This window comes from Chelonia mydas, chromosome 11 (assembly GCF_015237465.2).
Source record: "Chelonia mydas isolate rCheMyd1 chromosome 11, rCheMyd1.pri.v2, whole genome shotgun sequence".
Classification (NCBI taxonomy): domain Eukaryota; kingdom Metazoa; phylum Chordata; order Testudines; family Cheloniidae; genus Chelonia; species Chelonia mydas.
The window spans coordinates 3,136,178-3,161,496 of record NC_051251.2 but is presented as its reverse complement, the minus strand read 5'-3'; the positions used below and the strand labels follow the sequence as shown (position 1 = coordinate 3,161,496).

Genomic DNA, 25,319 nt, shown 5'->3' with positions numbered 1-25,319 from the left:
AGGCCGGTCCCGCCCCTGTTGCAGCCACCGGCATTGACTTTATTAGGAGGAGTCGCTTGCTCTTTTCTGCCAGGAGTCGCCCCGCAGCAGAGACCCGGGCAGCCGAGGGAATCAAGGGCGTCGGAAGAGCATCCGGGGCTGGGGTGGAGATGGGTCAGTTTCCATAGTGCATTTGGTCCCCAGTCCCACGGCTGACAGCTCTATGGTGCTTGTGGGTCAGGGGATACACAGGACCCCCGCTTATTCTACAGGCCACCGGCAGCTATCACGTGCAAACAACTCCTGCCACTTCTTTAACGCCCCGAGGGCAGCTAACCACCTGCACCAAAGAACTCCGAATAAAGCCTGCAAGCCAGGTTCATCCCGGGGCAGTTCTCTGTCCAACCCCAATCACTGATCAGGAGTGCCTGACCCTGCCAGGACCCGGCAACCCATGCCCCAAACTCCCGCTCTCACACGTACACAACGTTCTCTGGCGAGAGGCATGGGAAACGCGGCGCTGGTCCAGCCACGCGACCCCCGGCGCTGACAGCTGTCTCATCCGGCCAGAGTGCAGATAAGGGAGGGGCTGAGGAGGGAGCAGCCCCCAGGCCAGGCCGGCGGGGGAAAGAGAAGTCCATGGTGCAGCGGGAAAGAACCTCTGATCATTGTCAAGTCTGCAGCCAGCCAGCCCCGGGGAAGTCTCATTAACGCGCTATGCTCCTTCCGAAAACAACGGGCCACCCGCCCCGCTTGGATTGCTAGAGCAGATATTTGAAGTACTAGATCGTTCTTGGAGGAGGCTTGTGGCACCTTGTCCTATTCAGCGTGGTGGCGTGTCCCTTAAAGACCACCGGATTAGTCTGGGAACAGCACCGTTCCTGGGTTGCTAGTACACATGAGCCCCTTAAAAGGGCCCAGCACCCCACCTCCACAGCAGGACTGGCTCTCCGCCCAGGTGAGCGGTCCCCCAGCTTGAAGAGAGAAAGTCCAAGGGGTGCTCAGCAGCGATCGTGCTTTGGCTTCTGGGGTCCATGCAGGATCCACTCACTAGCTGCTGGGGTGAGGCCCTGGGGACTGAAGTCCTCCGAGCATCCATTGCAAAACAGGGCGTGCTTCCCCCGTGCAGGGCCCACCTTGCCCAGTGCTCAGGGTACGACGCAGCCCCCTCTGGGCCTGACCCATGGAGGACGGGTGTGTTCCAGCGACACGCCCTGGCCCGGTAGCTATCAATTCCTATCTGGTAGGATCTGGGCTGAGACCCCCCCCGCCCCCCACAACCTCACCGAGGAACACAGCCAGCTAGTGAGGTGCATCGGACTGAAGCCCCTGTCCTAACCCACCAGCAGACCTCCGTGGGGCGACGTTGAGGGATCCCCCAGCATGGCATGGCCCCTTCTCCCCCCATCCACGCCAGCCCCCTGCCCTGACCCCCCTCGGCACTCCCTGTCTCCACACACCCTTCTGCACAAGATCCCCTTGGCTCCTGCAGCGGGTCATTAGGAGTTTCCGATCCAGGCCTTTGTTTTGCTTTTTTTTTCTCTCTCTCTCAACGCTGATGCCTGGTTCCTTTCCAGGCCTGTGAGGGCCGTTTCCTTTTCTAGGAACACAGCAGAGACCAAGCCTAAAAACAGCTGCGCGGGGAGCCGGGGCCAAGCTAGGCAAGCAGCAGCTTTCGCTTAACTCTCTCCTGGACCTGATCATCCGTGTGCTCCCTGCCCCTCGGCTCAGAGGGCACCTGGGCCCGGGAGGCCCCCGGCACGGCCTCGCGACCCTCTCAGCCGGGGACCACGAGGGGCGCAGGGCAGCGAGCCCCAGGAGCCTGCGATGTCTAGATCCCAGCTCTTTAATTTCCATGCCACTGAATCAGCTGGGCACTCATTAACCCGCCGGATGAACCATTTCGTTCCCCAGCCCCAGCCCCCGGGGAGAGGTTGGACCAGCCAGTGTGAGCCAAGGGTGGGGGGGCAGAATTAACCCTTGGCTCTCCAGGTCCCTGTCTGCTCCCACAGGAGGGAGGAGGGGCTCGCTGTCCCATACAGCCACGGCTCTCTGGAAGGAGTGAAAACGCCAAGTGGCTGGCACCTCTCACGCAGGATGGGGGAGAGGGACCTGAGCCGTCGGTGGGGCTGGCTCGGGATCCCGGCCCGTTGCAGTTGGTCAAGGAAACATTTTTGCTCCCTTTGGTTGATACTTTGGCACATTCTTCCCAGCCCTGCCCATGGCCTCCTCCTCCTCCTCCTCCTCCTCTCCCCCTTCATCCCCTGCGAGCACACACAGACACTTCAGTGACCGGTCCCCAGCTCACGCTGGGGCACCAGCAGGTCTTGTCTACACCGTTAAGATAGCAGCCGGGAACTGCAGACACCTTTCCCAGCCCCACCCCTGCCCTGCCTTCTCCCAGCTGCTCCACGCAAGACCCAAACTCGTCCCGTCCCCCACGTCAGCACGTTTGCTGTACCCATGTCTTTGCCCTCCCCCTCCCACCTGTGAGGTCAGAGACCCCGGTGGTGGGCACCGTGCAGAGAGACACGGAGCTAGAGGATTTCCTGTGCCTGTCCCAAGGGCGGAGCCGGGGAACACATCGGCAAAACGCAGCAATGCTGGCTTAACACACAAGTGTCGTACGTGATCCCAAAAGCTCTTGCATGGAGCAAAGGGCATAGAACGCACCAAGACCTCCTCCTTATCCCTGGCGGGACAGCGCCGATGGCCGGGGGGTTACACCTGCCGCAGGATTTGGTCCCCGTGTCACGGCCGAGAACAAGATTCCTAGGGAGCTGCTTAGCACAGCCGGGCATCCCACCCCATCTATCTTCTCTGACAGTCTCTGCCCCGCATCCCAGCCCTCCCAAACTCTTGCTGCTCCTTGCCTCCAAAGAGGGAGCCGTCCCCCAGCCCCGGGCGGTGCTTTCCCCTTCGGCAGAAGCCTTAGGTGGCTCTTACCTGTTTCATGACGCTCCCAAAATCCATCCGATTTCACTCGGCCTCCGAGCCGGTTACATCCAAGGACTGGGCGCTTCCCCTTTGGCGTTCCCCAGGCTGGCGGGGCGAGTGGGGTGGGAGAAGCGTGGGGCCGGGGCTCGGGAGGGTCCTGGCGTTGCTGAAGCGCAGGCTGGCGGGCGTGAAGAAATTAAAGAGCTGCCCCCCGGGAAGAGAGAAAGAGCCAGGCACAGGGAGCGGGGGGAGAGGGGGCTTGGATTCCTGCAGGCGGAGGGAGAAATCAAGGCAGCCCCAAGCGTCTGGGGAGGGTGAGGCTAGAGAGCGGAGCGTGGAGCGACCAAGTGCAGAGCAAAAGCTTTCAGGACTGCGCGAAGGGGGGTTTCCTTCCCACCCGCCCAATCTCCAACTCATTAGGAAAGCTTTTTTTCTTTTTTTTTTTTTTCCTTCTTCCCTCCTCGTGCGCGTTGCTGTCCAAGTACAACACACACACACCCAGCCCCACCACTGCTGGCTGCCTGGGGCCTTCCCCCCCTCCGCCTTAAAGGGCATGGCAGGCATAAAACCGGCCCATCTGTGTAACCGGAGGGCGGGCAAGGCAGAGGGGGCTGGAAAAGCACAGGATGGGGGAGTCAGATACAACAACAAACTAGGTCATCCGTCCTGTTTCCAAAGGCTCCTATGCAAACAGACGGAGGGGCGGCCTGTCTGGCCCTTATCACCCGCCGCCCGGCTGGAGTGTTTGGCATCTCTGCCATGCCGGGGCTGGGAGGAAAGTTACCTGAAAGCCCCGGCGCCCTGCAGCGTTTGGTCTGGATCTAGTGGCACCTACCCCACCGGGCTTCGGGATCAGCCTGGGGGACGTCATGGGCAAGGACAGTGGTGTCCAAGGGGGGAGGACATTTCCCTGCCCCACTGGGGATTGCCAGCCCGGATCAGAGCCAAAGGGAGCTGGGATCCTGTGTCCGACAGTGGGCAGTGCCAGCTGCTACAGAGAAAGGGGCAAATAAAACCCACTAAAGGCCAGTGATGGAACAATGTACCCCAAGGGCACCTCTCTCCTGACGGCCGTCAGGCAGTACTTGGCCTGCCCGTTGTACATCCCTGACTCGGGGCAGGGGCCAGACACAGTGTGATCCTTACTGCTGCGAACTCAGCCCTGCAGGAAACAGTCCAGCTGGCGCCACAACCCACGAGAGGGTGTTGTCCATGCCCACGCCCCTGGGGATTCCAGACGCCTCATTACAGGGCCTGATTTCCCATCCCATCGACACCCATCTCCTGGCATCCCACAGCAATACCCCAGCAAATGGCACCGGCACCATGGCAAGACAGAGGGGTTTGTACCACCACGGATGCATATTTCCCTGTTCTGCCTTCTCCTCATTGTTACATAATCTGTGTATTCCCCCAGTGCCGAGGAGTAGGAACCCAGTGCGCCAGGTGCTGTACAAACACAGACCAAATGAACAGTCCCTACCCCAAAGAGAACACTAAACCCCAGGTCTCCTGCCTTCCTTACGCCATGCTCAGAGGTGACAACAGAAGCCACCCCCCAGCACCCCAAAAACAACTTGGAGAGAAGTCAGCCCCCGACACACGCCCAGCAGCGCCCTGGCCCGCCCATCCTGGTAAGATCTGGAGCTGGTGCCAGCAGGGACTCGCCAATATCAGGGGAAGTGGAGCGGTGGGGGAGGTTTAGGGGGATCCCTGCATGTGACTGGCTGGATGCTGGGAGTTTGAACGACCTGTCAGACAGGAAAGCATGCAAGGGAATCGGGTCCAAGCTGACGCACCCAGCGGCAGGCAGTTATGGTGCGACACACACAGACGCTGGTCACATTTACCCTTTTTCCTCTCCGTTGTTTCTGTTGCCCTCTGCGAAGCCTGGGCCTGCAGCCGTACCTCCTTGGGCTGCAAGCTCGGCAGCTCTCCCAGGCTGAGCAGGGCTGGGCCTCGGTGCTATCTGGTCTCAAGCTAACATCCCGACTACCTACGGTCGTTGCATATAAACTGGCTTCGCAGTATTTTGGACAGCAGCTGAAGAGAGCGACTTAATTGTAAAATCTGAACGAAAGGCAACGGGGCAAGGGGAAGAGGGCGACGTTTCACTGGCCCAACGTGCACGTCTGTGCTGAGACACCGGCCGCTCGCTGAACAGAGCAGGAGTGAGGGAGGGCAGTGCCCACCCGCAGACACGAGAGGGCGGTGGGAGGAAGGCAGGAGACAGGGAGCCAACCCGCCACGTTTTGGGGAACCGGCGCAGACACAGAATCGGGCCGAGCCCCATCCAGCCCTCGGGGAGAAGCAGGGGAGCTGGCTGGGGGTTAGTCTGCCCTGCCTCAGCCGAACCCCAGCTGCCTTTCCCAGCCAGCGCAATACGTCGTATCGCCGTCTGTCCATGCTGGGGGCTTGGCTGGCCCCCCATCACCGCAGCATCTGGGCACATCACTCCTCAGTGTATTTACTCTCACTGCACCCCCGTGCGGCAGGGCAGCGCCAGCGCCCCCATCAGCCAGAGGGGAACTGAGGCACAGAGAGAATAAGTGACCTACCCAAGGTCACAGGGCACCTCTGCCAGAGCAAAGACTTGAACCCGGGTCTCTGAAGTCCTGCTGGTGCTCTGACCACTGGGCAATCCTCCCTCTTGGAGAGCTCGGACCCTTGGCCACGTGGCGGTTCGTAGAGACCCAACGCCCTGAGCATCATTCTCCCCACCCCCGCACCACGGCGCCCCGGTAGATCGTGACCCAACACACCTCAGCCTCTAGGACCCTGCTGTCCAACAGCTGCAGCTCCTTGCCCAGCGTGAGCAAGCTAAGCCCGGGCTGTACCCAAGCAGGGTGTCCCACTGGTAAGGGCCCTGCCCTGGGACTTAATGGGTTCAAATTCCCTGCTCTGCCAGACTCCATCTGTGACCTTGGGTAGGTCATTCAGCTGCTCTGTGCCTCGGTTTCCCCAAATGACAGAATTACCTCCCGGGGTGTCCTGAGGATAAATACGTTGAGTGCTGGGGGGTGCTCAGAGGAAAGGGAATGAGGGCCAGATCAGTACCTTAATGAGACCATTTTTCCTACTCTAGGCAAAGTCTAAAAGTCCAGGTCTCCTGTCCTCTCCCCGCCAGGCATCCAAAGCCGCTTTGCAAATACTGCCCCCTCCCGACACTGCGAGGATCTCCCAGCTCCAGCGCTGAGCTCTTGGATTCTCCTTCTCAGGCAGCGCACGACCCCACTGCTAACCTGCCACCGCAGGAGACGTGGACACGGCCTCGTTACTGGCCGCCGTGCTCCCCAGCTGTTACCGTTCATCCGATCCGGGCAGCTGCAGGGTCTGGCTTGGGCACCAATCAATCAGCCGCAAATAAGGAATCCACAGAACTACCTTCACAACGCCCACGCGCCTTGCCACGGTCGCTACAACAGCCACTGCAGCCCCGGGCTTCTCCTTGGAGGAGCCCGTCGCTCCTGGCCAGGTTAATTCATTTTTTGCTGCTGGCTCCCTTTCTGCACGCGGGCTGTCCCCAAACCCAGCCCGCCTCCCCAGAAACAACCAGCCATTGATGACTCAAGCTTTCCCGGCTTTCCCTCCCTCTCCGCAGTGTGCTTTACTGCACATCTGGTTCCAGTTGTGGTTTGTAAGCGAGGGGCAGATCTGATGGCTTCCTCTGAAAGCAGGACTAGGCAACGTGTTTTAAAAAAAGAAGAAGAAGAAGAAGGGAGGGGGAAGGAAGGAGGAGAGGGGGGAAAGTGAAGTTAAACGAGTGTGAAAAGGTTTGCTTCTGTTCCTCTGCTTCTCACTGCAGGCTCAGCCACAGAGGCCAAGAGGAGGCATCTCCCATGCAAGATGGGATCCCGTTAGAGACCTATTCTCAGATAAATAACAGAGAGTGGGAACCTACCCCCTGCAAGCTCTTCCGGATGAGAAAGTCCCCAGGTTAGATCCTGCAAGGCTGGCGATCCCCCAGCTGGAGACTGCTCCCCAGCACAGCAGCCATCCGCCGCTCCGCAGGGCTCTCTGTTGGGACCACTTCCCTCCCAGCCATTTCACCTCTGTGCTCCAGTCTCCCGCTCCGGGCAGATCTAGATCCTCGGGCTACGGAGGGTGGAGACTGTGCCAAGTCTCTTATTCACGTATTGACTTGTTTTTTAAATGCCTCTTGGTGATGGGCACTTCATACATGACTGAAGTAAACGTCAGGGCCGATTTGGCAGAGAGACCACCATCGATTTCAGCCGGGGGGTGTCGGAGCTCAGCACATCCGAAAATTAGCCCTTTAATAATGATGGACATTTTGGCTAGGGGTCAGAGGCTGGGTAACCCAGCCCTGTGTCTCCCCCCATCCATACTCCGCTAGCCAGAGACAAGCTCCCACAAGCCCCGCTCCATCAGGAGAAGCCCAGGCTGCCTCCCCAAACCCTGATTGCTTCTTTGCAGAATGAGCTGGGTCTCTCCCAAGAACAGGGCGTCCCCGGGGACTTCCCATCCCCACAGGCAGGCAGGACACAAGGAGAGGACTTATTTTATCCAACAGACCCCAACCTGCTCCATAGCCAGACAGCAGCATCTGTTGGGCCCATCAAAGTGTCACCTCCCACCGTCCCTCCTCTCCCCACCCCACGCCGCCAGGGCTAACTCGAGAGATCCCCCATCCTGATATCGAGCAACCCCCCACTGCCAGGGCTAACTTGACAGATCCCCCATCCTGATATCGAGCAACCCCATCCTCACCGGGCTGGCAAGATGCTGTCTCAGCCCAGGCCGGTCTGGTTGCTACTCTAGTCAAGTCTCCGTTTCCATTCGAAATCTGCTGAGATGAGGTGCATTAAAGGATTAGGGAACCGTTTTCTAAAGTACATACACCACCGCCCAGCTCTGAACACAGAGCGGAGAGCAGCGGCTGCTGGCTGGGCACCCAGCTCCGAAGGCAAAGGGGAGAGCAGCGGCTGCTGGCTGGCACCCAGCTCCGAAGGCAGAGCGGAGAGCAGCGGCTGCCAGCCGGGCGCGCAGTTCCCAAGGCAGAGCGGAGAGCAGCGGCTGCTGGTGGGGCACCCAGCTCCCAAGGCAGAGGGGAGAGCAGCGGCTGCTGGCTGGGCGCCCAGCTCCGAAGGCAGAGGGGAGAGCAGCGGCTGGTGGCCAGGTGCCCAGCTCTGACGGCAGAGCGGAGAGCAGCGGCTGCTGGCCGGGCACCCAGCTCCGAAGGCAGAGGGGAGAGCAGCGGCTGCTGGCGGGGCGTCCAGCTCTGAAGGCAGAGCGGAGAGCAGCGGCTGCTGGCGGGGCGTCCAGCTCCGAAGGCAGAGCGGAGAGCAGCGGCTGCTGGCGGGGCGTCCAGCTCTGAAGGCAGAGGGGAGAGCAGCGGCTGCTGGCCGGGCGCCCAGCTCTGACGGCAGAGCGGAGAGCAGCGGCTGCTGGCCGGGCGCCCAGCTCCGAAGGCAGAGCGGAGAGCAGCGGCTGCTGGCCGGGCACCCAGCTCCGAAGGCAGAGCGGAGAGCAGCGGCTGCTGGCCGGGCGCCCAGCTCCGAAGGCAGAGCGGAGAGCAGCGGCTGCTGGCCGGGCACCCAGCTCTGAAGGCTGAGGGGAGAGCAGCGGCTGCTGGCCGGGCGCCCAGCTCCCAAGGCAGAGGGGAGAGCAGCGGCTGCTGGCTGGCACCCAGCTCCGAAGGCAGAGCGGAGAGCAGCGGCTGCTGGCCGGGCACCCAGCTCTGAAGGCTGAGGGGAGAGCAGCGGCTGCTGGCTGGCACCCAGCTCCGAAGGCAGAGCGGAGAGCAGCGGCTGCCAGCTGGGCACCCAGCTCCCAAGGCAGAGCGGAGAGCAGCGGCTGCTGGTGGGGCACCCAGCTCCCAAGGCAGAGCGGAGAGCAGCGGCTGCTGGTGGGGCACCCAGCTCCCAAGGCAGAGGGGAGAGCAGCGGCTGCTGGCCGGGCGCCCAGCTCCCAAGGCAGAGCGGAGAGCAGCGGCTGCTGGCCGGGCACCCAGCTCCGAAGGCAGAGGGGAGAGCAGCGGCTGCTGGTGGGGCACCCAGCTCCCAAGGCAGAGCGGAGAGCAGCGGCTGCTGGTGGGGCACCCAGCTCCCAAGGCAGAGCGGAGAGCAGCGGCTGCTGGAGGGGCACCCAGCTCCCAAGGCAGAGGGGAGAGCAGCGGCTGCCAGCCGGGCACCCAGCTCTGAAGGCAGAGCGGAGAGCAGCGGCTGCTGGTGGGGCGCCCAGCTCCCAAGGCAGAGGGGAGAGCAGCAGCACAGAAGGGTGGCAATGTGAAAAGTGATACTCAACTATATCACTTTTCACAATGGGACTTTGTGCCTCATTGACACCGTTATTTCTGCCCTGCTGCTGCCAACCCAGGTCTGACAGCCAGAGCCCCTCTGCCTATAGGTGATTGGCGTGTGAGGATTGGGGGTGAGGAAGGAGAGCCCAAGCCTGGGTGGTGGGGCTCCGGCTGTCCCCTTTATCTCTGCCTCCTAGGAGTGCACGGCCCTTCTGCATGAGCCCCAGCCCCCTGGGAATGGCAGCCAGAGCCGTTCAAAAAACACCCACAGAGCTCGCTCCTCGCTTGACATTTTCCCATGCCTCCCTTGGGAGGCCCGCCCCATAGTTTGCGAACCGCTGGCGGGGGGTTAGGACCCAAGACCTGACCAAAATCTGGTGCTGAAAGCTCTCTGGGCTCTGAGCTAGCCGGAGGGCCTCTCTGGTTCCAGCCACATCCCCACCACAGGTATAAGCAGCAAAACAAAACAACCGGGGGTGCTCAAGCTTTGGCCCCTCACTCCCCAGGTGGGCAGGGGCTGGGGGATGCTCCAGAGGTGGCCCCCTCAGGGGAGAGGGAAGGGATCTCCCTGCTGCTCAGCAAGTTCCCTCAGCAGACATAGGAGCTGGCTAAGAGACTGCCAGCGTCGCTGCATTTGGCTCCCATTGGGCTGAACTGAGGGCTGGAGAGCACAGACACAGACGGCTGCTGGCAGTTATGGGTTTGACACAAAGCCCGCTGAGGTCAACAGGAATCTCCCCACTGGATCAGGCCAGAGGCTGACAGCCCAGCCCAGCCCAGCCAGGTCTGGAAGGAGTAGGATCTTGCTTTCCAGCCAGAGACCGTCTCCAGGATCCCCAGGCCAGATGGTTCATCGTCTGGACACCTGCCATGGTTCCTGTGACTATCAAGCACTCCACCCTGGAGGCAAGGGCCTCCCCTTTCCAGCCCAACATACAGACTCGGGGCTAAGAGCATTGGAAATCCTGCCGAGCAGCACGCCCTTCTGCCAGCGATTGCCTAGAGACAGAATGGCATGAGCAAGCGCAGAGACCTCCCCCCGGGCACCAGCCTGGCACATGGACACTGGCAGGATCCCAGGTGCCTCTGGGCAGCCACAGTGAGAGACCCCATTGTCACTAGGGATGGGGCGAACCATTGCCCTTCTGCCCAGAGGTTACGGGTCTGCGTTGCTGCTCACGGGGGCAAAGGGTCGGACTGAAAACAAGCCAGAGGAGAAACCTCCATTGCAACTCCCGACGACCCTCACGTTGCCCTGGGTTTGTTCCTGGGCACAGTGACGTAACGCACGGACGCCAGGCCAAAACCTTGCTTAACATCTCCCGCCCGCTTCCTACCCTACTTCCCATCCCCAGCTGCATCCTACGGAAAGCCTCAGCCAAGGCAGAGGAGCCATACAGCCTTCATGGCTTTGCTCACCAACGAGCAGCCCCGTGAGAAGACATTTCCCTTCCTCCACGCACCCTTTCCACTCCCGCAAGGGGAGCCAGGTCCCTGGCCAGACCCCACAGCCAGTGTGAGCCAGGTAGTATTTATGTTGCAGTAACTCCTGGGAACCCAAGGATAAAGACACCTATTGCACCACCTGCGTTGGGCAGACACGCACCGCAGCACACGGCCCCAGACAGCTCATAACTTATCCCACAGAGCAGGTGAACCGGAGGGAAGGAACAGACAAACCGGAGAGGTCGGGGTCAGGCTCAGAGGAAGGAACTAAAACGAACATGCCTCACCAGAGACACCACACTCAGCGGGGCTCGGTGGGTTTACACCAGACCCACAGATTCCAGCTGGGATTGTCTCATCTGACCTGCTGTGTAATCCAGACCAGAGAACAGCCCCCAAATCATCCCTAGCGCAGATCCTTTAGGAAACCAGCCAGGCCTGATTTAAACATAGCCACAGACAGAGAATCCACCATGGCCCTTGGTAAATCGCTCCCTCTTCCAAATTTATGCCTTACTTCCAGTCTGAATTTCTCTAGCTTCAACTTCCAGCCATTGGGTCTTGTTAGATCAGCAGGTTTCAACCTTTTTTCATTTGCAGACCCCTAAAATATTTGAATGGAGGTACAGACCCCTTTGGAAATCTTAGACATAGTCTGCAGACCCCCAGGGGTCCACAGGCCACAGGTTGACAACCACTGTTAGACCCTTCTCTGCTAGATCAAAGAGCCCCTTATGAAATATATATTCCCCATGTAGATACTTATAAATTGTAATCAAGTCACCCGTTAACCTTCTCTTTGTTGAGCTCAGTGTCTGTCCATCAGCCACCTCCTGGACAGCTCAGCCCCCCTGCCGCGCTCTAGCCTGCACTGCACCCCCAAACTCACATGGCCTGGCCCACAGGTGGCCCATTCAGACAATTTCATGGATTTCTTATTGCAGTGAATTTGTCCTCTGCCGGCACCCATCCTGTGCAAGGCAGGGGCTGAACACACGGGAAGACCCAGCCCTTGCCTCCAAGAGCGCAGACGCACAACAGGCGAGGGATACAAGCAGGCACTTGTACACATCAGTGCCACTGTCTTTTAATTAACTAAATACCCCTGAGCTGAACCCATCTGCCCCTCCACCTCCCCATGGGACCGGGGCCAAGCTGTTGTATGTGTCGGGGAAGTAGGGGGTCTCAAGAGGAGACAGGACGGAGCAACGTGGGGGTGCAGACCAACTGGGGGAGGGCCCGGGGCCAGCGGCGGGAGACAGCGATGACCCAGGCTGGCACGGCTTCTGGAGCAGAGAGAGCAGGAGAGGAGGGAGCAGGGCAGGGCAAGGCTGTGAGAGGCCAGGACAAGAATCTCGAAGGTGGCCGCGGCGCCAGGATTTGGAGCATGGGCACCACGGGCAGGTTGACAGCACTCCCCCCATCCCTGCACTGATCACGGCCCAGCTGTTCGCATCCCTGCCCCATCTGGCTCACGTGTCACTCCCCCCGGCACACACCCCGCATGCTGCATGGGGATCAGGGCTGGATCCCCCACTGGGGTCACAACGTGGCTCCAGTGACGCTGATGCGGCATCTGCCCATCAGACCTCTGGGCCAGGGGACGGTCAGTGCGCCTTGTACAGCACCATGCACGAGGCGGTTCTTAGGCTGCAATGGGGGCGAAGACTGCACCTGGCCCCTGGGGAATCCGGGGTTCAGTCCAACTCCACTTCCCCCAGCCCATGCTCGGGTGGGGATATAAGGGCCTGATCCTGCGTGCACTGGAGTTTTGCCATTGACTCGAATGGAAGATACAGTGGGAAGGTCGGGGGTCACGGGGTGGAACTCCAAAGCTGGGGGAGTTTTCTGGTGTCCTCCCTGCTAGCTATGCGAGCCCTGGTGCATTGCAGCCCGTGGTGCGTAGGCAGGCCGGTGATGGGAAGAGCGCCAGCTTGGTGATCTCGGGGAGCGCACCCCAGCCCACGAGAGGTTTGTAACACGTTCCGAGCGAGCTCCACGGTGGAAGCAAGGCCAGATGGGCGGGGCCAGTGCCTAGGTCGTTCCTGAGCTGGTCTGAACAGCCGTTGGAGAAGAGCTCAAATCCCTGCGAATTAAAAAGGATACGAACCACAGAAATCAGCCTGCCACGTCCAGCCTGGACAGCCACGCCTGCATTCGCAGGGACAGCCTGGGGCACACCTCACACACTGGGCCTGGGCCAGCACTCATGTGAGACCCTTCCAAGGGGAAGAAAACCCCGAGCAATGCAGGAGACCAACCCAAGACGGGGCGCTCTTCCTTGTGGAGACAGGACGCAGCGGAGGGGCCTTTCAGAGGAGGTGCACGGCTAAGGCCCCTGCCGTCTTGTAATCGTTGCAGACGCCGGGCTTTCCCCCAGGAGCAAGGCTGTCAACACCTGGAGTCCTGCCAAATTCCAATGTTGCCTCCTTTACATTCCCCCCTGCATTCACACTGAGATGCAGCAGCCTGCTTCCTGCCAGCTGCGTTCCACCCCAGAGGTGGCTGCATGTCAGCACTGGAGTGAAGCTCGTCGAGGGCTCTGGTCACCTCGGCGCGATAAGCGAGTCACTCATTCTCTCTCGTGGCTCTAGGGGTACAAGCGAGCTGACCAGCGGGAGCTGTGCACGACGTCATGCTGCGTGCCTCTCAGGGTCTGACAAGATTCCAGAGATTCCAGCAGCTGCTTGCTCGGCCTTGCAAGCCGCATTTTCTTGGGAAATTGCAGGAAACTTTATAGCTTCCAAGGGGCCAGAAAATCCTGGGACATGCCGGACCCCATGTGGATAAACAACCGGGCCCAACCAGCGGGCGTAAATACACACAGGGCGACAGGTTCCAGATTAATGAACGGAAAGGCGATTGCTGGGTTATAACCCAGGTCCGTTCCCAAATATTGTTCTCCCTGTACAGAGGCTAGATCTCCCCCTGCAGGGTTTGGTGGTGCAGGTTAATGGGCAGGGAAAGGGTTACTCTGTCTCTGGATGTCTTCTTCCCCGGAGGATGTGGCTTGTAACGTGGGAATCCCAGGACAGCAGCTGTTTCACCCAGTGGGTTCCGTGTCAAGGATCCTCGTGACACCTCCAGTCCTACCTGCACGCAAGGCCCACCCATCATATTCCACATCAGATCACCGTCTCTTCATTCAAATCCCTCTCTGCCACCCGTTGCTTCCCCGCCGGCCAGAGGAGGGGCGTCTCGGTACGTTTTTAGGGGAAGCCCACGTTCTGAGTCCTCTCCGACCCCCGGATCTCCCGGTACATCTCATCCCCAGGTGGCCCAGCTGTTCTCTTCACTATCCACCCTTCTTCTCCTCGAATGGGATGGAGACTGCCCCCCTACCCACACTACCTGCCTGACTCCTCTAGGCACTGCTGAAGCAAAGGAGGGGCCTGTTTTCTGGGAGGTGTCTCTCATCACTGCTCTGGGCCACCAATCCCGCTGAAGGCCGATGTCCTGAAAGGCCGTGCCAGGCAAGGACCACCGCCGCGAGCTTGCCTTGAGACAGCTGCCCCCAGCACACGCCCGGGGTCAATGCTGTGGCCACCCTTCCCCTCTCCGTTACGCCAGCCGCTTCCATTTGCCATGGAATCGGTGTAACCGAGCGGAGAACCGAGGCCGAGAACTACTCCCACCCCAGAACAAGACACTCAGAGGTGACCATCGCGGGTGGACATTTGGGGCCACCCAGAAACATGTGGACCAGGGCCAGGACCCTGCTTCCAAGCCCCTCCGTTTGCACGGATGCTCCACACCCAGCATTAGAACAGGTGCTGGTGGAGACAGCGAAGAAGCCGACGGGGCTCTTGCAAGCCCAGCCCAACAGGGAGAGCCGCCGACTTTAACATGGCTGTTTACGGGGCTGTTTCTAGCTAGACCATGGCATCACTGATGGGGCGGAGGGGAACTGCTGCCCAGCCTGCTGATGATAAGCAAAGGATGCAAGCGCCAGCGAGATCAGAGAGGAAAGCTCCCGCTAGAAACCCATGCCCAGGTTAGGATGGTGGGGTGGTACCTGAATTGAGATCCAGCTGCAAGGGGAAGGAAAATCCTCCTTAGCATTGATTGCTCATGCCAAGGTACATCTGCTGTGGCTCTCGATCTAACGCTGGATGCATACCAAACACGGACACATTCCTGCAATTAACAACAGCTTCTGCGCTAGTCAGGACTGACGCCCCAAGAGCCAGCAATTCACGTGCTCCAAGACAGGAGCGGCCCGCTGTTTGGGTCGAGAGCTCTTCCCCCCGTCCCACCCAGAGCACAACACGGCATGGCCAGGTGCCTTCGCGATGCAGGGTCCCCCTCCCTTTGGAGTCCCCAGCATCAGCAGCTCCTAGACTGGATTAGTCCATCCTGATTAGCTGAGCGATTCACAGGGGACGGGTTGTGGGGGGAGTTTGGGGCCTGGCAGGGCATTTCCTTCTAAAAAGATTTACAACATATCACTGATTTCCGGAGGGGGCGCAGATGGCCGAGTTGCCACCAGGCCTTCTGCAGGTAAAGGGCTGCTCTGGTCCTGCGCACTCAGACAGCTCCACCGTGTGGCAAGGAAAGATCCCCTTCACGGTCGCAAAGCAGCTAAGGATCGGCGCTAGGCCTGCCCGTGCCCCAAGAAGAACAGATAGAAGAAAGGACTATCCTTGCAATGGGACGGAGTCTGGAGACCCACATGTTCGCGATTAAACTCTTGACTGCACCCAGGGGTCCCCTCGGCCCTGCTGGCTTCGCACTTTTTCACCCATTCGGTCTCAGTGCTTCCACGGGAGAGCCAGCAGCATCCTCAAGCCACTGACAGAGAAACCGAGGCACCGGGCGCTCAGTGACTCTCTCATGGCATCAGCAATAAAATCCACATCTCCTGGCTCCCTGCCCCACGCTTCCCACAAGTCCAGGACGGCTTGCCGCCCTGCATGGCTTGGGCGATGGGGCAGCTCTGCCCACAGAGTCGTGTTTGAGGTCCCAAACCTCTTCCAAAGGCTGTGGTCAGGAGCTGCCCCGCTGCTTGGGGGCTCACAGAAGCAGGTGATTGCTGGGGGCTCCACGGTCCCAGCTGGGGTGTGTAAGAGGGGGCCGGGGAGCCATTCCCGCCCCCCCGTTGCAGGGCAGGTGGGGCCGAGTTCTCCCAGTCGGGTGACTCATCCCCAAACAATCCCTGCCGAAAACCCCAGACCATGTAGGAGGAACCATCACGTCACCCCAGACGGTGAGACATCAGCCTGCATCCTGGTCCCCGCCCACGCAGTCCCTCCGCAGCTCCCCCAGCAGGGCGAGTTCGGGTTGACTGGGGGGGCGGGGTGAAACACCTCTGGGCGCTTTGCAGGTGCTGGGGGGGCTGCACAGGCTGGAGGTAGCAGAGAGCACAGGTGGGGCGTCAGCCTGCACTGCTCCCACCCCCCGGGGCGGCTTGCGGAGCTGCCTAGGCACCGTGACACGACACGCACAGCGACTCTGGGCACGAGATGGGCTCCGGGCTGCTGGGGCCGATGCCAAGCCCCCGCAGCCACGGCCCGACTTTTCTCCGGGGCCGAGTGACCCCCTGGAGCTCAGACAGCCGCCGAATATCTTTGCAGCGACAACGCCCCGCCTTCCCCCCCCACATACACACCCCCCGTACTGAGTAAACACGACCTGCCCGCGCAGGGAGGGTGCGACTGACCCCTGCTACCCAGAGCCGCGGCACCAGCCGGGCCCACTCAGCAGCACAAGGACACACATTCCTGCATTCCTCAGCGCACAAAGCCCCGGCCAGCCACCGGCCCGTGTTGTGGAGACCAACGGGGTTGCTACCTTTCCGTCCAGAGAGGAGGGGAACGGCGGGCACGAGGGAGGAACTTGCTGCAACATCAGCCGGCTTGGGCCTGGGCAGGGGGTCTCTAATGGCCCCTGCGGTCGATGGACACAGGCTCAGCCCTAGGCCGGAGTGTCACAGGTCACCGTTCCACCCCCGCCCCCGGGGGATGGCGGCCTAACGAGGCAGCAGAGTCTAGTGGTTAGAGCACCGGACTGGGACACGGGAGGCCTGTGCCGCTGGCTTTCTGTGGGTTTGGACGCGCCACGGAGCCTGTGTCATGGCCCGGGCATGCCCACGGAATGGCAGCTCCGGAACCCATGAACGCTGCTCCGCCGGCCCCCGCGAGAGGCCTGGAGCCCGGGGCCAGAGGGAGCACCTGGGCGGAGCAGCGGCAGGAATCCAGCGAGCGACCCTGCCAGGCACGGCTTGCTGCTGGGGTGAAGGCTTCCAGGCGCCGCGGCCTCCCCGTCACTGCCCCCAGCTTGGCCCGAGCCAGGTTCCCGGACAGAGAAACGCGGGCGACGCCAGGCGCTGCTGGTGGCCTAGTGCCCTTGTGCTAGTTCCTGGCACTGGCGCCCCTCCTCCGACCCCTGCCCACTCCCCCATGGAGCTGGGGTACACCCAAGCAGCCTAGCATTGCTCCTCTAAGCCTGGCTTGCATGGCTGTCCCCTCCCTCCCCCCAGCATTGACCCCCCACGATGCATGGCAGGGGCAGAGCTTGCCCAGACCCTGTGGCATGTGCCATCCGGCACCCAACGCTCCAGCCACGCATGGCTATTTCCCATCGCCCCTGCTCTGGCCCTGCCCCACCCCCGCGGTAACCCGTGGGTAGCCCTGCCCCACGGCACCCACAAGACATTCACAAGCGAGCGATCCCTTGCACAGAAACGACCCCGGAAACAGGCTTGTAAGGAGGAGGGTGACTCCAATGGTGATGCTGGCGGCACACGGCCCTGTCCTGCTCCCAAGACCTGGCTGCATGACCCTCCCCGAGCTACCCGCTGCCCTGGGAGCTGGAGAGCGACCAGTCCCCCATCCCTGGACTTGGGTTCCCTTGCTGACTGGAGCTGGACGCCGGCACTGGGTCTGTGCAGCGGGGCAGGGAGCAGCCCCACCGCCCCCTTCCAAGCCTGGTGCAGGGCGCTTGGGGGCGGGTCCCCTGCACACCCGGCGGTACGAAGAGCGAACTGTTGGGGGGGTTGCACACGAGAGAGAGGGAGAACCAGCGCTGGGTCTCCGGCCGCGCTCTGTGCCTTTCCCGCCCCCTCGCTGGCGGGCAGTAGGGCCGTGCCCAGGGTTGGGGCGAAGGTCCGGTCCGGGGCCCCCCATACCTGCTCCAAGCTTCTCCCCGCTGTCCCGAGCGCCTGGGGCAATTGTTTGTCTCAGAACTCAGCGTTCAGGCACTGCCCCTCGGCTCCCGGGCGCCGCTGGACGCTCGCCAGCAGCCTGTTTAATAATGTACAAATGGCCATTAGCTTAGATTTCGGTGGGGGTGGGGGTGGGGGCGGGATATTTTGCAACAACAAGCAGCTTGTGGCTGCGGGCCAGCGAGGAGCAGTGTCCTCTGCACGGCTCCAGGAAGGCAGTGCAAGGTGCAGGGGGGGTGGGGGGCGGAGACGAACACCCCCCACCCCCGCTCGAGGGCGCCCCCTACTGGTGCTACCTGGGGCACCGCTGGTTTTCTCTACCCCTGGCCTGGCTACAACGGGAAGGCCAAGTCGGTACCAGCAAGGAGACGGCACTGGAGAAATCAGCGATCGTTTCACTGAGGGGGGGCTAGGGGCGGGAAGGAGGTACCCCCTCAACAGCCTGATGGGGGCAGGGCTACCGCCTCCCCTTGTCCTCACTGGCACCGGTTCTGTGCCACGGGGGAGCCAGCGCCCGCCTGCTTTGACTGGACACGTGTCTAGTGGCCCGTCCGTTTCCCACCGGACTGAAATTCCTCAATTCAGGGGGCAGCCCTGCCCCCCTCAGGCGGTAGCCTAATTGTCTGAGACACAGCAGCCATCTCCAAGGGGGCCGAGAGTCAGGGCTCCTGGGCCCTATAGCCGGCAGGGTTGGCGTTCTTTGCTTCCCAGCAGTCGGGCCGGGGCTGGGCACCTTGCATCACCCTCCCTTTCTCCTCTGGTCCCTTCAGGACTCTCGAGGCCTGGCACAAGGCTGCAATGTTTGGGTGGCAGACACACCACACTGGCACAAGCCGCGTCACGTGCCCCGCTTGGGGCCGGTGGGCTGGAGGATAACAGCCCCCTACTGCTGCCGCCGGCTAATGGAGCGACCCCAGGCACGGAAGGGACGCCCACTTCGCACGCACCTCGGGTTCCATCCCCAGCCTCTCTGCCCGCGCCAGGGCCAGGACGCCGGAGAGGCTGCGAATGGGGGGATGCTGCGCCCCACCCTAGCAGCCGCAGCAAGGGCCTCTGGGAACCAAAGATCCCACGTTGATGCACGTGCTCCCGGGACGACGAGCCGAGACCCATGCAGGCCACACTGGCAATGTTTGCCCAGAGCAGGCCACCCCGCTGCCCCTTAGCTAGCACACAAGGGGGGGGCAGCGCCAACGAGGATGACTCCTGAGGGCCTCACCAGGCCGGTAGGTAACTGGCTCAGCTGGGGATGGCTGGCGCGAACCCAGGCTCCTGGCTGAGAGAGCAGATGGGCTTTGCAAAATCCACCCCCCCGAACACCCTGCTCTTGTCCTTCCTCAGCCATTCTCCGCAGCCCCGACAGAGCCACATTCCCCCTCCCCGGCCCTGGCCTTGGCTGCTCGAGTGGAAAAAGCGGAAGCAGGAAGCGGCCGCGACCTTTGCACCAGGCCCTCGGCCTGCTCGGAGTCCGGCAGCGGCTTGGCAAATACGGACGCGGCGCAGAGGGGGCTGCGCAGGTGGGCCCAGGGGGAAGAACCAGCAGGAAACAAAGCACAATTGAAGGGGAATCCCAGGGACAAAACTTCCAGACTCGAGCTCCATGAGGCAAGAACCATCTCCCACGGGCAGGGGCGGAAGCCTCGGTGCTTGGCTCATTGAGACCCAGATTGGCCAAGACGCTAGAGAATGCTCCGTGAGGAACGCTCCGCTCCCTGGGGCGGGCAAGGAGGCTGGCAGATCCGGATAGCTAGGGTGTGCATGTACCCCCTTATCATAAGATCTGAACGCCTCCCCCGCTCTGTGTATTTAGCCTCACAGCCCCCTGTGAGACAGGGCTCTTTAGCCACATTGCACAGATGGGAAACTGAGGCACCAAGCGGCTAAGTGACTTGCCCAGGGTCACGTAGGAAGTCTGTGGCAGAGCAGGGACTTGAACCCAGGTCTCGTGAGTCTCAAGCTGGTGCCCTGCCCAGCCCCTCTTCTCCCCAACGCTCCAGTGGGCAGGAAGAGCAGGCAGGAGGGAGCAGCGTGGGTCATCGTGGGGACAGCTGGATTGCTCAGCACCTCTGGACACCCCACAGGGTGGGAGCGAGAAATCTCCCCCTCCTGCCAAAAACCAGCCTTTAGAAAGCTTCATTATGCCCCTCCAGGCCCAGTGGCTGATCCCGCTCCAGGTCCCGGCCGTGCTGGCTCAGGAAGGGGACTGGGATTCCTAGCCCACCCTCCGCCACTCCAGGAACACACCCCGATGTGCCTCGCCTGTCCTGCACCTTCCTTCACAGCTCTGTGCCCATTTGCCCCCGTCTCCAAAGGCAGGACGGGCACCAAAGCTGTCCTTTTAAAGAGACGGCCCCGCAGTCCACCAGCGCCCCCACTAGGCACCGGCCAGCGTCTATCCCCTGGGGACGGAGGGCGCTGGAGGGCTGCCGCTGGGGCGGGGAGAGACAGGGGGAATTAGGGCACAATGTGCGTCTTTCACATGGACAGCGCTGTGCCAGTCACCATGGGCACGAGCCAGGACACGACCTGGGGACACGTCAGCTGGCCCACGAGCCTGAGAGCTCAGGACGTGGGATCCGGGGCGCGGTATCATGACAATATCGATCCCTGGAGACTAGACTGGGCAGATTCCCAACCTCCTCAGAAGACTGAGCTAATGAGAAATCCAGCCTGTTCCCGACAGATGGCAAGGCAGGATCCTCCAGCCCATGAAGGGACTCAGCCAGAGGGGATGGTCAGTCTATTGGCCACAGGACTCCAGTATAGGCCCAGTCAGCGAAGGAACGCGCCAAGGACTGCCGGCCTTTCTCCTAGCCTGGCCCCTTGGTTCCTGTATACCTGGCCTGAGGTCTGTGGGCAGGGTCCATGGGACGCACACACCTTCCTTGCCCCGTGAGCTCCCCCGACCACACGGATCAGACCGTGGCCTTCAGAGGGCAGAGAGAAAGGGCTGGGGGGCTCCAAACCACAGCAGAGCCTGCTTCTCAGAGCGAGCGGATGCAAACCGGCAGCCGGGTACCCCCGGGGGGCAGAACCGGCCATTCCCACGCTGGCCTGCAAGCCATGCAATATTTATCCCTCCCCCCCGGCCGCAGCTAAGTGCAGAGAAGCCACGGGCTGCTTGGCAAGCCAGGCCAATAAACATTAACAGACAGGCAGTGGATTTTCATGCTCATGCACAATTTGCAGAGCTGCACGGCCACGTTCCCGCTGCAGAGAAGAACTGGGCTCCCCAGAGAATGCAGAGTCTGAACCAGCACCCAGCCGGTCGCTCGCTAGCCCAATCGCAGGGGGCCCGGCAGGGCGAGAAGTCTGGCTCTGGGATGAACCGCCGGGTACCTCCCGGTTCCAAGTGCTCTGCGGACGCCGTGAGGACAGCCTCACCGCAAAGGGGTTGGGGACTTTCGGGTGCACATGTGGCCAGGACATTATGTACGGCAGCCGGCAGCCCATTCCCTGCCTGCTGACTCCAGGCTAGCGTTGAGACAGACCCCGCATGGCCACGCAGTCTGGACTTGGTGCCTGTCTGCATCCAGCCGCCTCCATAAAATCTTCTCCCTTTATACTCACTGCAGCCACACAGTCTCCAACTGACCAGGACCTGCACCCCTGCAGCCGGGAGCAGCTGGCGAAGGGTAACTAGCTCCTTCCAGGCCTTTTAATCTAACCTGTGGCCCCCTCTCAATACCGTGGTCAGGGTCGCTGTGTCAGAAAACAGAATTAGAGCAGCTGAATCCCCCCGGGAAGGATGGGATACATCTTCCACCCAGCCTGGGCAGTGGTGGCTGGGAGTTGCTCCAGGGGAAAGCAACCACTCAAACCTCCCCCGGAACAGGCACCTTAGCCCTGCCACAGCACTCCCCTGCCCAGAGAGTTCGGCAGCACGAACAGGAGCAGCCCAGCCACTGCCCCCCTGGGAGGCAGGTATCTATGAGCCCTGTCTTTCAGAAGCGGAAACTGCGGCTCAAAGAGGCGAACTAACTTGCCCAAGAAAGGCAGGCAGTGGCAGAGTCAGGAATAGACCCAGGCGTCCTGTGCTATCCACAGTAACCTGACTGGGACAAATTGGGTATTTCACGCTGGACTCTCCACTGGTCTGCCCCCACCCCCAAAACATAATGGGGGTGGGGGCTGCTAAGAAACCGAGTCGGCCACAACCTGCAGCCCCTTGGATTTTGCCAGTGGAGATATCGTCCTGCACGCAGCTGCTGTAAACCTTGAGCTGTGCGAGGCACGCCAAGGCGCAAAACTGACATTTCCAGTAAAAATCGCCTGAAGAAATAAGCCCGCATGGTCACTGAAGATCCCCTGGCTCAATTCCAACCTGCACCCACCCCAGTTTCCCCTCCAACATCAGGTGGAGACAGGTTGTGAGTAGCCTTGCTTGCCCTTTTATAAATGGCTACTGGGTTCCTCCCCAGAACCAGCTGCACCCAATCAGGTGAAACAGTCTCTGTACATACGGACTAGGGGGAGATTAATCCTGTCCTCCCACCATTTGTGTGGCAGGCCCGACAGCCAGCAGAACTGGCAGGGTAGTGCCAGGCGAAGGCAGGACGCAGTGAACCAGCATTGCAGGTTCACAGGGGTGTCCCACAGAGCGATACTCTATGCCAGCAGGCGGGAGAGGCGGGCGGGCGGGGCCAGGCCATGATCTGGGGCTATAAAGATCCAGCTATGCCCCGCGATGCTGGGGGGAGACAGCAGCTACCAAGGACCTGCTTGGGAGACCCCTTCCCCTGAACCAATCCGAACAGGAAACCCCTGGGCCCGGCTCGTGTGCTGGGACTAGGCCCAGAGACCATGATCTGCCCCCCTCCCATTCCTGCTATGACTCCCCCTACCCAGTGATCCGGCCCCATGAAAAGCACTATATAAAAAATCAATGCAGAAGGATCGTCCGTTCCATGGATTCGGCGCCAGCTAGCAGCATCCGGAAGGACACAGAGGCCTTCCCTTCCCGGAGGCCCCGGGGATGGGGGCGGGGCAGGGGGGCACCTCTCCAAAATCGTCCACTAAACACGTGAGCATTCTCAGCATCCCAGGAGGGGCTGGGTCACCGATCGCCCCTTCCCATGCTCCCTCCATCCTGGAATTTGGGAAGCAACCAGGCTCCAGTGGCCAATGGATCCAGTCCCAGGGCAGCACCCTGCACGACTCCCCGCCTTGATTGCATCCAGGCACCCCTCTCTCCCTTGTAAGAATCGCTGTCAGACAAACACCGAGCCGGGGTGGTCGGGGGCGGGGGGGACGACGACAAACTGCTTGGATCCACTTCCAGCTGCTGAGCGATGAAAATAGCCCAGGGCCAGAGGGCCCAGGGGAAGGCAACGTGAAAGGAGCCATCGGGCGCGCTGCGATCGCTCCACCCAGCCCCGAAACGGAGCCTCGGCCACCAACGCTGCACGGCACCGCAGGCTAGGAAGTGAACGACGCCCCGGCCCAGGGGGCTGGCGACCCTCGGGGGGTCACACACACGTGTCAGGGATTCCAGTCCCCCAGCCCTTCCGGCAAGACAGGCCCGGGTTGCAGATGGTAGAGAGGTGGCCTTGCCAATTGAATTTCCAAGAGGAATTCAGCCAGGACACCAAGGGGTACCAGAGCCTCCGATCCCCAGGAGCCGGCAGGGCCTCGGCTGTACCCAAGCACAGCGCACGGAGCACCCCCCTGGGCACCAATGCCATACCGGCACAGGGGAGCCCCCTTCGGTAACCCCCACAGAGCTTCGGCGCTAATGGCTATGTACCCCGAGTCCCAAAAACCGAAGGGCCGACCCGCCCCCAGTCTGGAATCTGGGCTCTCTGCTCTCTCTTTGCTCTGTATTAAGTGCATATTACACGCGTATGCGCCGATACTGTGTGTGTGTGTGTGTGTGTGGGTGGGTGCCGAGCTTCTCCCTTCGCTGCTAACCCCTGCCTGGGATCTAGATAAACATCCATGGCCCGCTTCCCAGGGCCTGTGCACCTCGTGAGCATTACTATACATTAGGGCCTGGAGACAGAGTAAACCTGCGGCAGGGAACGGAACCAGATCTCTCCAGCACGCGGCCAGTGCACCAAGGGCTGGTCCACTGCTCCTCCCAAGTGCTGATGGCTGTCCTTCCAGCTAGCCGGTAGATCTCTCCTGGGGGATGGGGGACGACTGTCTGTTTGCTTTTTTCTTTTTTCCCCTGGAAACCTTTGGGGCACTTGAGGCAAACCTGCAGGAACCCCTCCCCATCGCTGCAGGATGGCAGGAAGGGAACTGCTCTCTAGCGCGCCATACGGGGCGGGTAGCAAGGCCAGGCGGCCCGGACCACCGCTGCCAGGAGCAGATTGGAGAAGACACAAATACGTCTCAGGTTATGGGCAGCAGAGACAGCTAAGGGGCCAGCGAGGCTCCGGGCTGTGCAGAGGGGAGGGGATCACAGAAAGGGCCAGTCTCGTGCTTTCTAGGTACCTATCAAAATCCAGCTCTCTCCCAAAACACCCTCCACCCACCCCAGCAAACGATGGTTCTTATTTCTAACTACTCCGACACCCCCCACGGGAACTGGGCGGCGACGAACGCAGTTACAGCACAGCAGTGCGACCCACAGACCCCTTGATTTTCATTCATTTGGCTTTTTAAACCAAATGAGAAAGACCCACTCAGGCCCAGACCGCGTGACCGAGGCGAGCCAGCGAAGAGGAAACATGTCGGCCACGCGCCCGGATCCTGCAAAGGGGGAACTCTTGCCTACAGGCCCCTTGACTTCACCACGACTCCCTGCACAAAGTCCTACTCGGCTACCAGCCACTGTCCTCCTCCTGCTGACTGCAAGGGCAAAACCCGCACCGGATCCAGCCTGCAGCCCATGCCGCCCTCTGGCCCAGCCCGGTTTTGCCTGCCACTGTCTTTTCAGGGAGTACGTATCCCAGCTGTGTCCAAACGGCTCGCAGTTTCCTTTTCACCCAGTGAGCACATTCCTCCCTGCAATCCGGCTGCTAAGAAACAGATCGGTCCCTTGGGTCCCCCGACCCTGGCTACTGCACCCATGAAAGCAAATCGGGACACCGGATAATATGCAGGGCAGAGGACGGATCCAAACACCCGTCTCCTCTCTCACCCAGTGCAAGCTATTTCAACCAACAGTCATGGCTCCGCGCCCCAACAGAGCTTTGCACCCAAGAAGCTGGGAAGGGCCATGAACAGAGATGGGGATGGAAGGTAAAGCTCAGATCCAGACACACCTTTCATCCCCTCCCTGAGTTCAGGGGTGGCCAGACCCGGTTCTGGCTCTACACGGAGCGCTCCCAGGCATGGCGTGGGAACTCCAGAAGCTTGGGAGTCTCCGACAGGCACCTGAAAGCCTGACCGCGCCAAAGGCCGAGTTGGATGTTTCCAGAGAACTGGCTCTTGGCAAAGAGAGAGACTTCCTCTGTTTACTGCTCCTGCCCACGCCACAAACCACAATCCCCTCCTTCGCCCCTTAGAGCCTTTTCTGGAAGATTATGTATGTTGCAGTAGTTTCTAGGAGCCCCCCGGCACTCGGTGCTGGACAAACACAGAACT

The 25,319-nt window shown here is 61.1% G+C and overlaps 1 protein-coding gene across 19 annotated transcripts in view; it reads right to left on the bottom strand.

The window, feature by feature from the left end:
- The window catches only part of TNS1 (tensin 1), a 283,525-nt gene that overhangs the window by 190,472 nt on the left and 67,734 nt on the right, over positions 1-25,319 (bottom strand). For 2 of the 19 annotated variants that reach the window (XM_043525440.1, XM_043525444.1), the window contains exon 1: positions 17,751-17,828. The exons of 11 other annotated variants lie outside the window; for them this stretch is intronic. Coding sequence is in view for 6 of the 8 variants with exons in the window: in XM_043525433.1 (XP_043381368.1) it covers positions 2,926-2,952 (27 nt within the window). In the remaining 2 variants the exon portion in view is untranslated. Of the gene's footprint in view, positions 1-2,925; positions 3,520-17,750; positions 17,829-25,319 lie in introns of those variants that run through there. 6 more of the 19 variants (XM_043525433.1, XM_043525435.1, XM_043525438.1 and 3 more) reach the window with 3 other exon arrangements.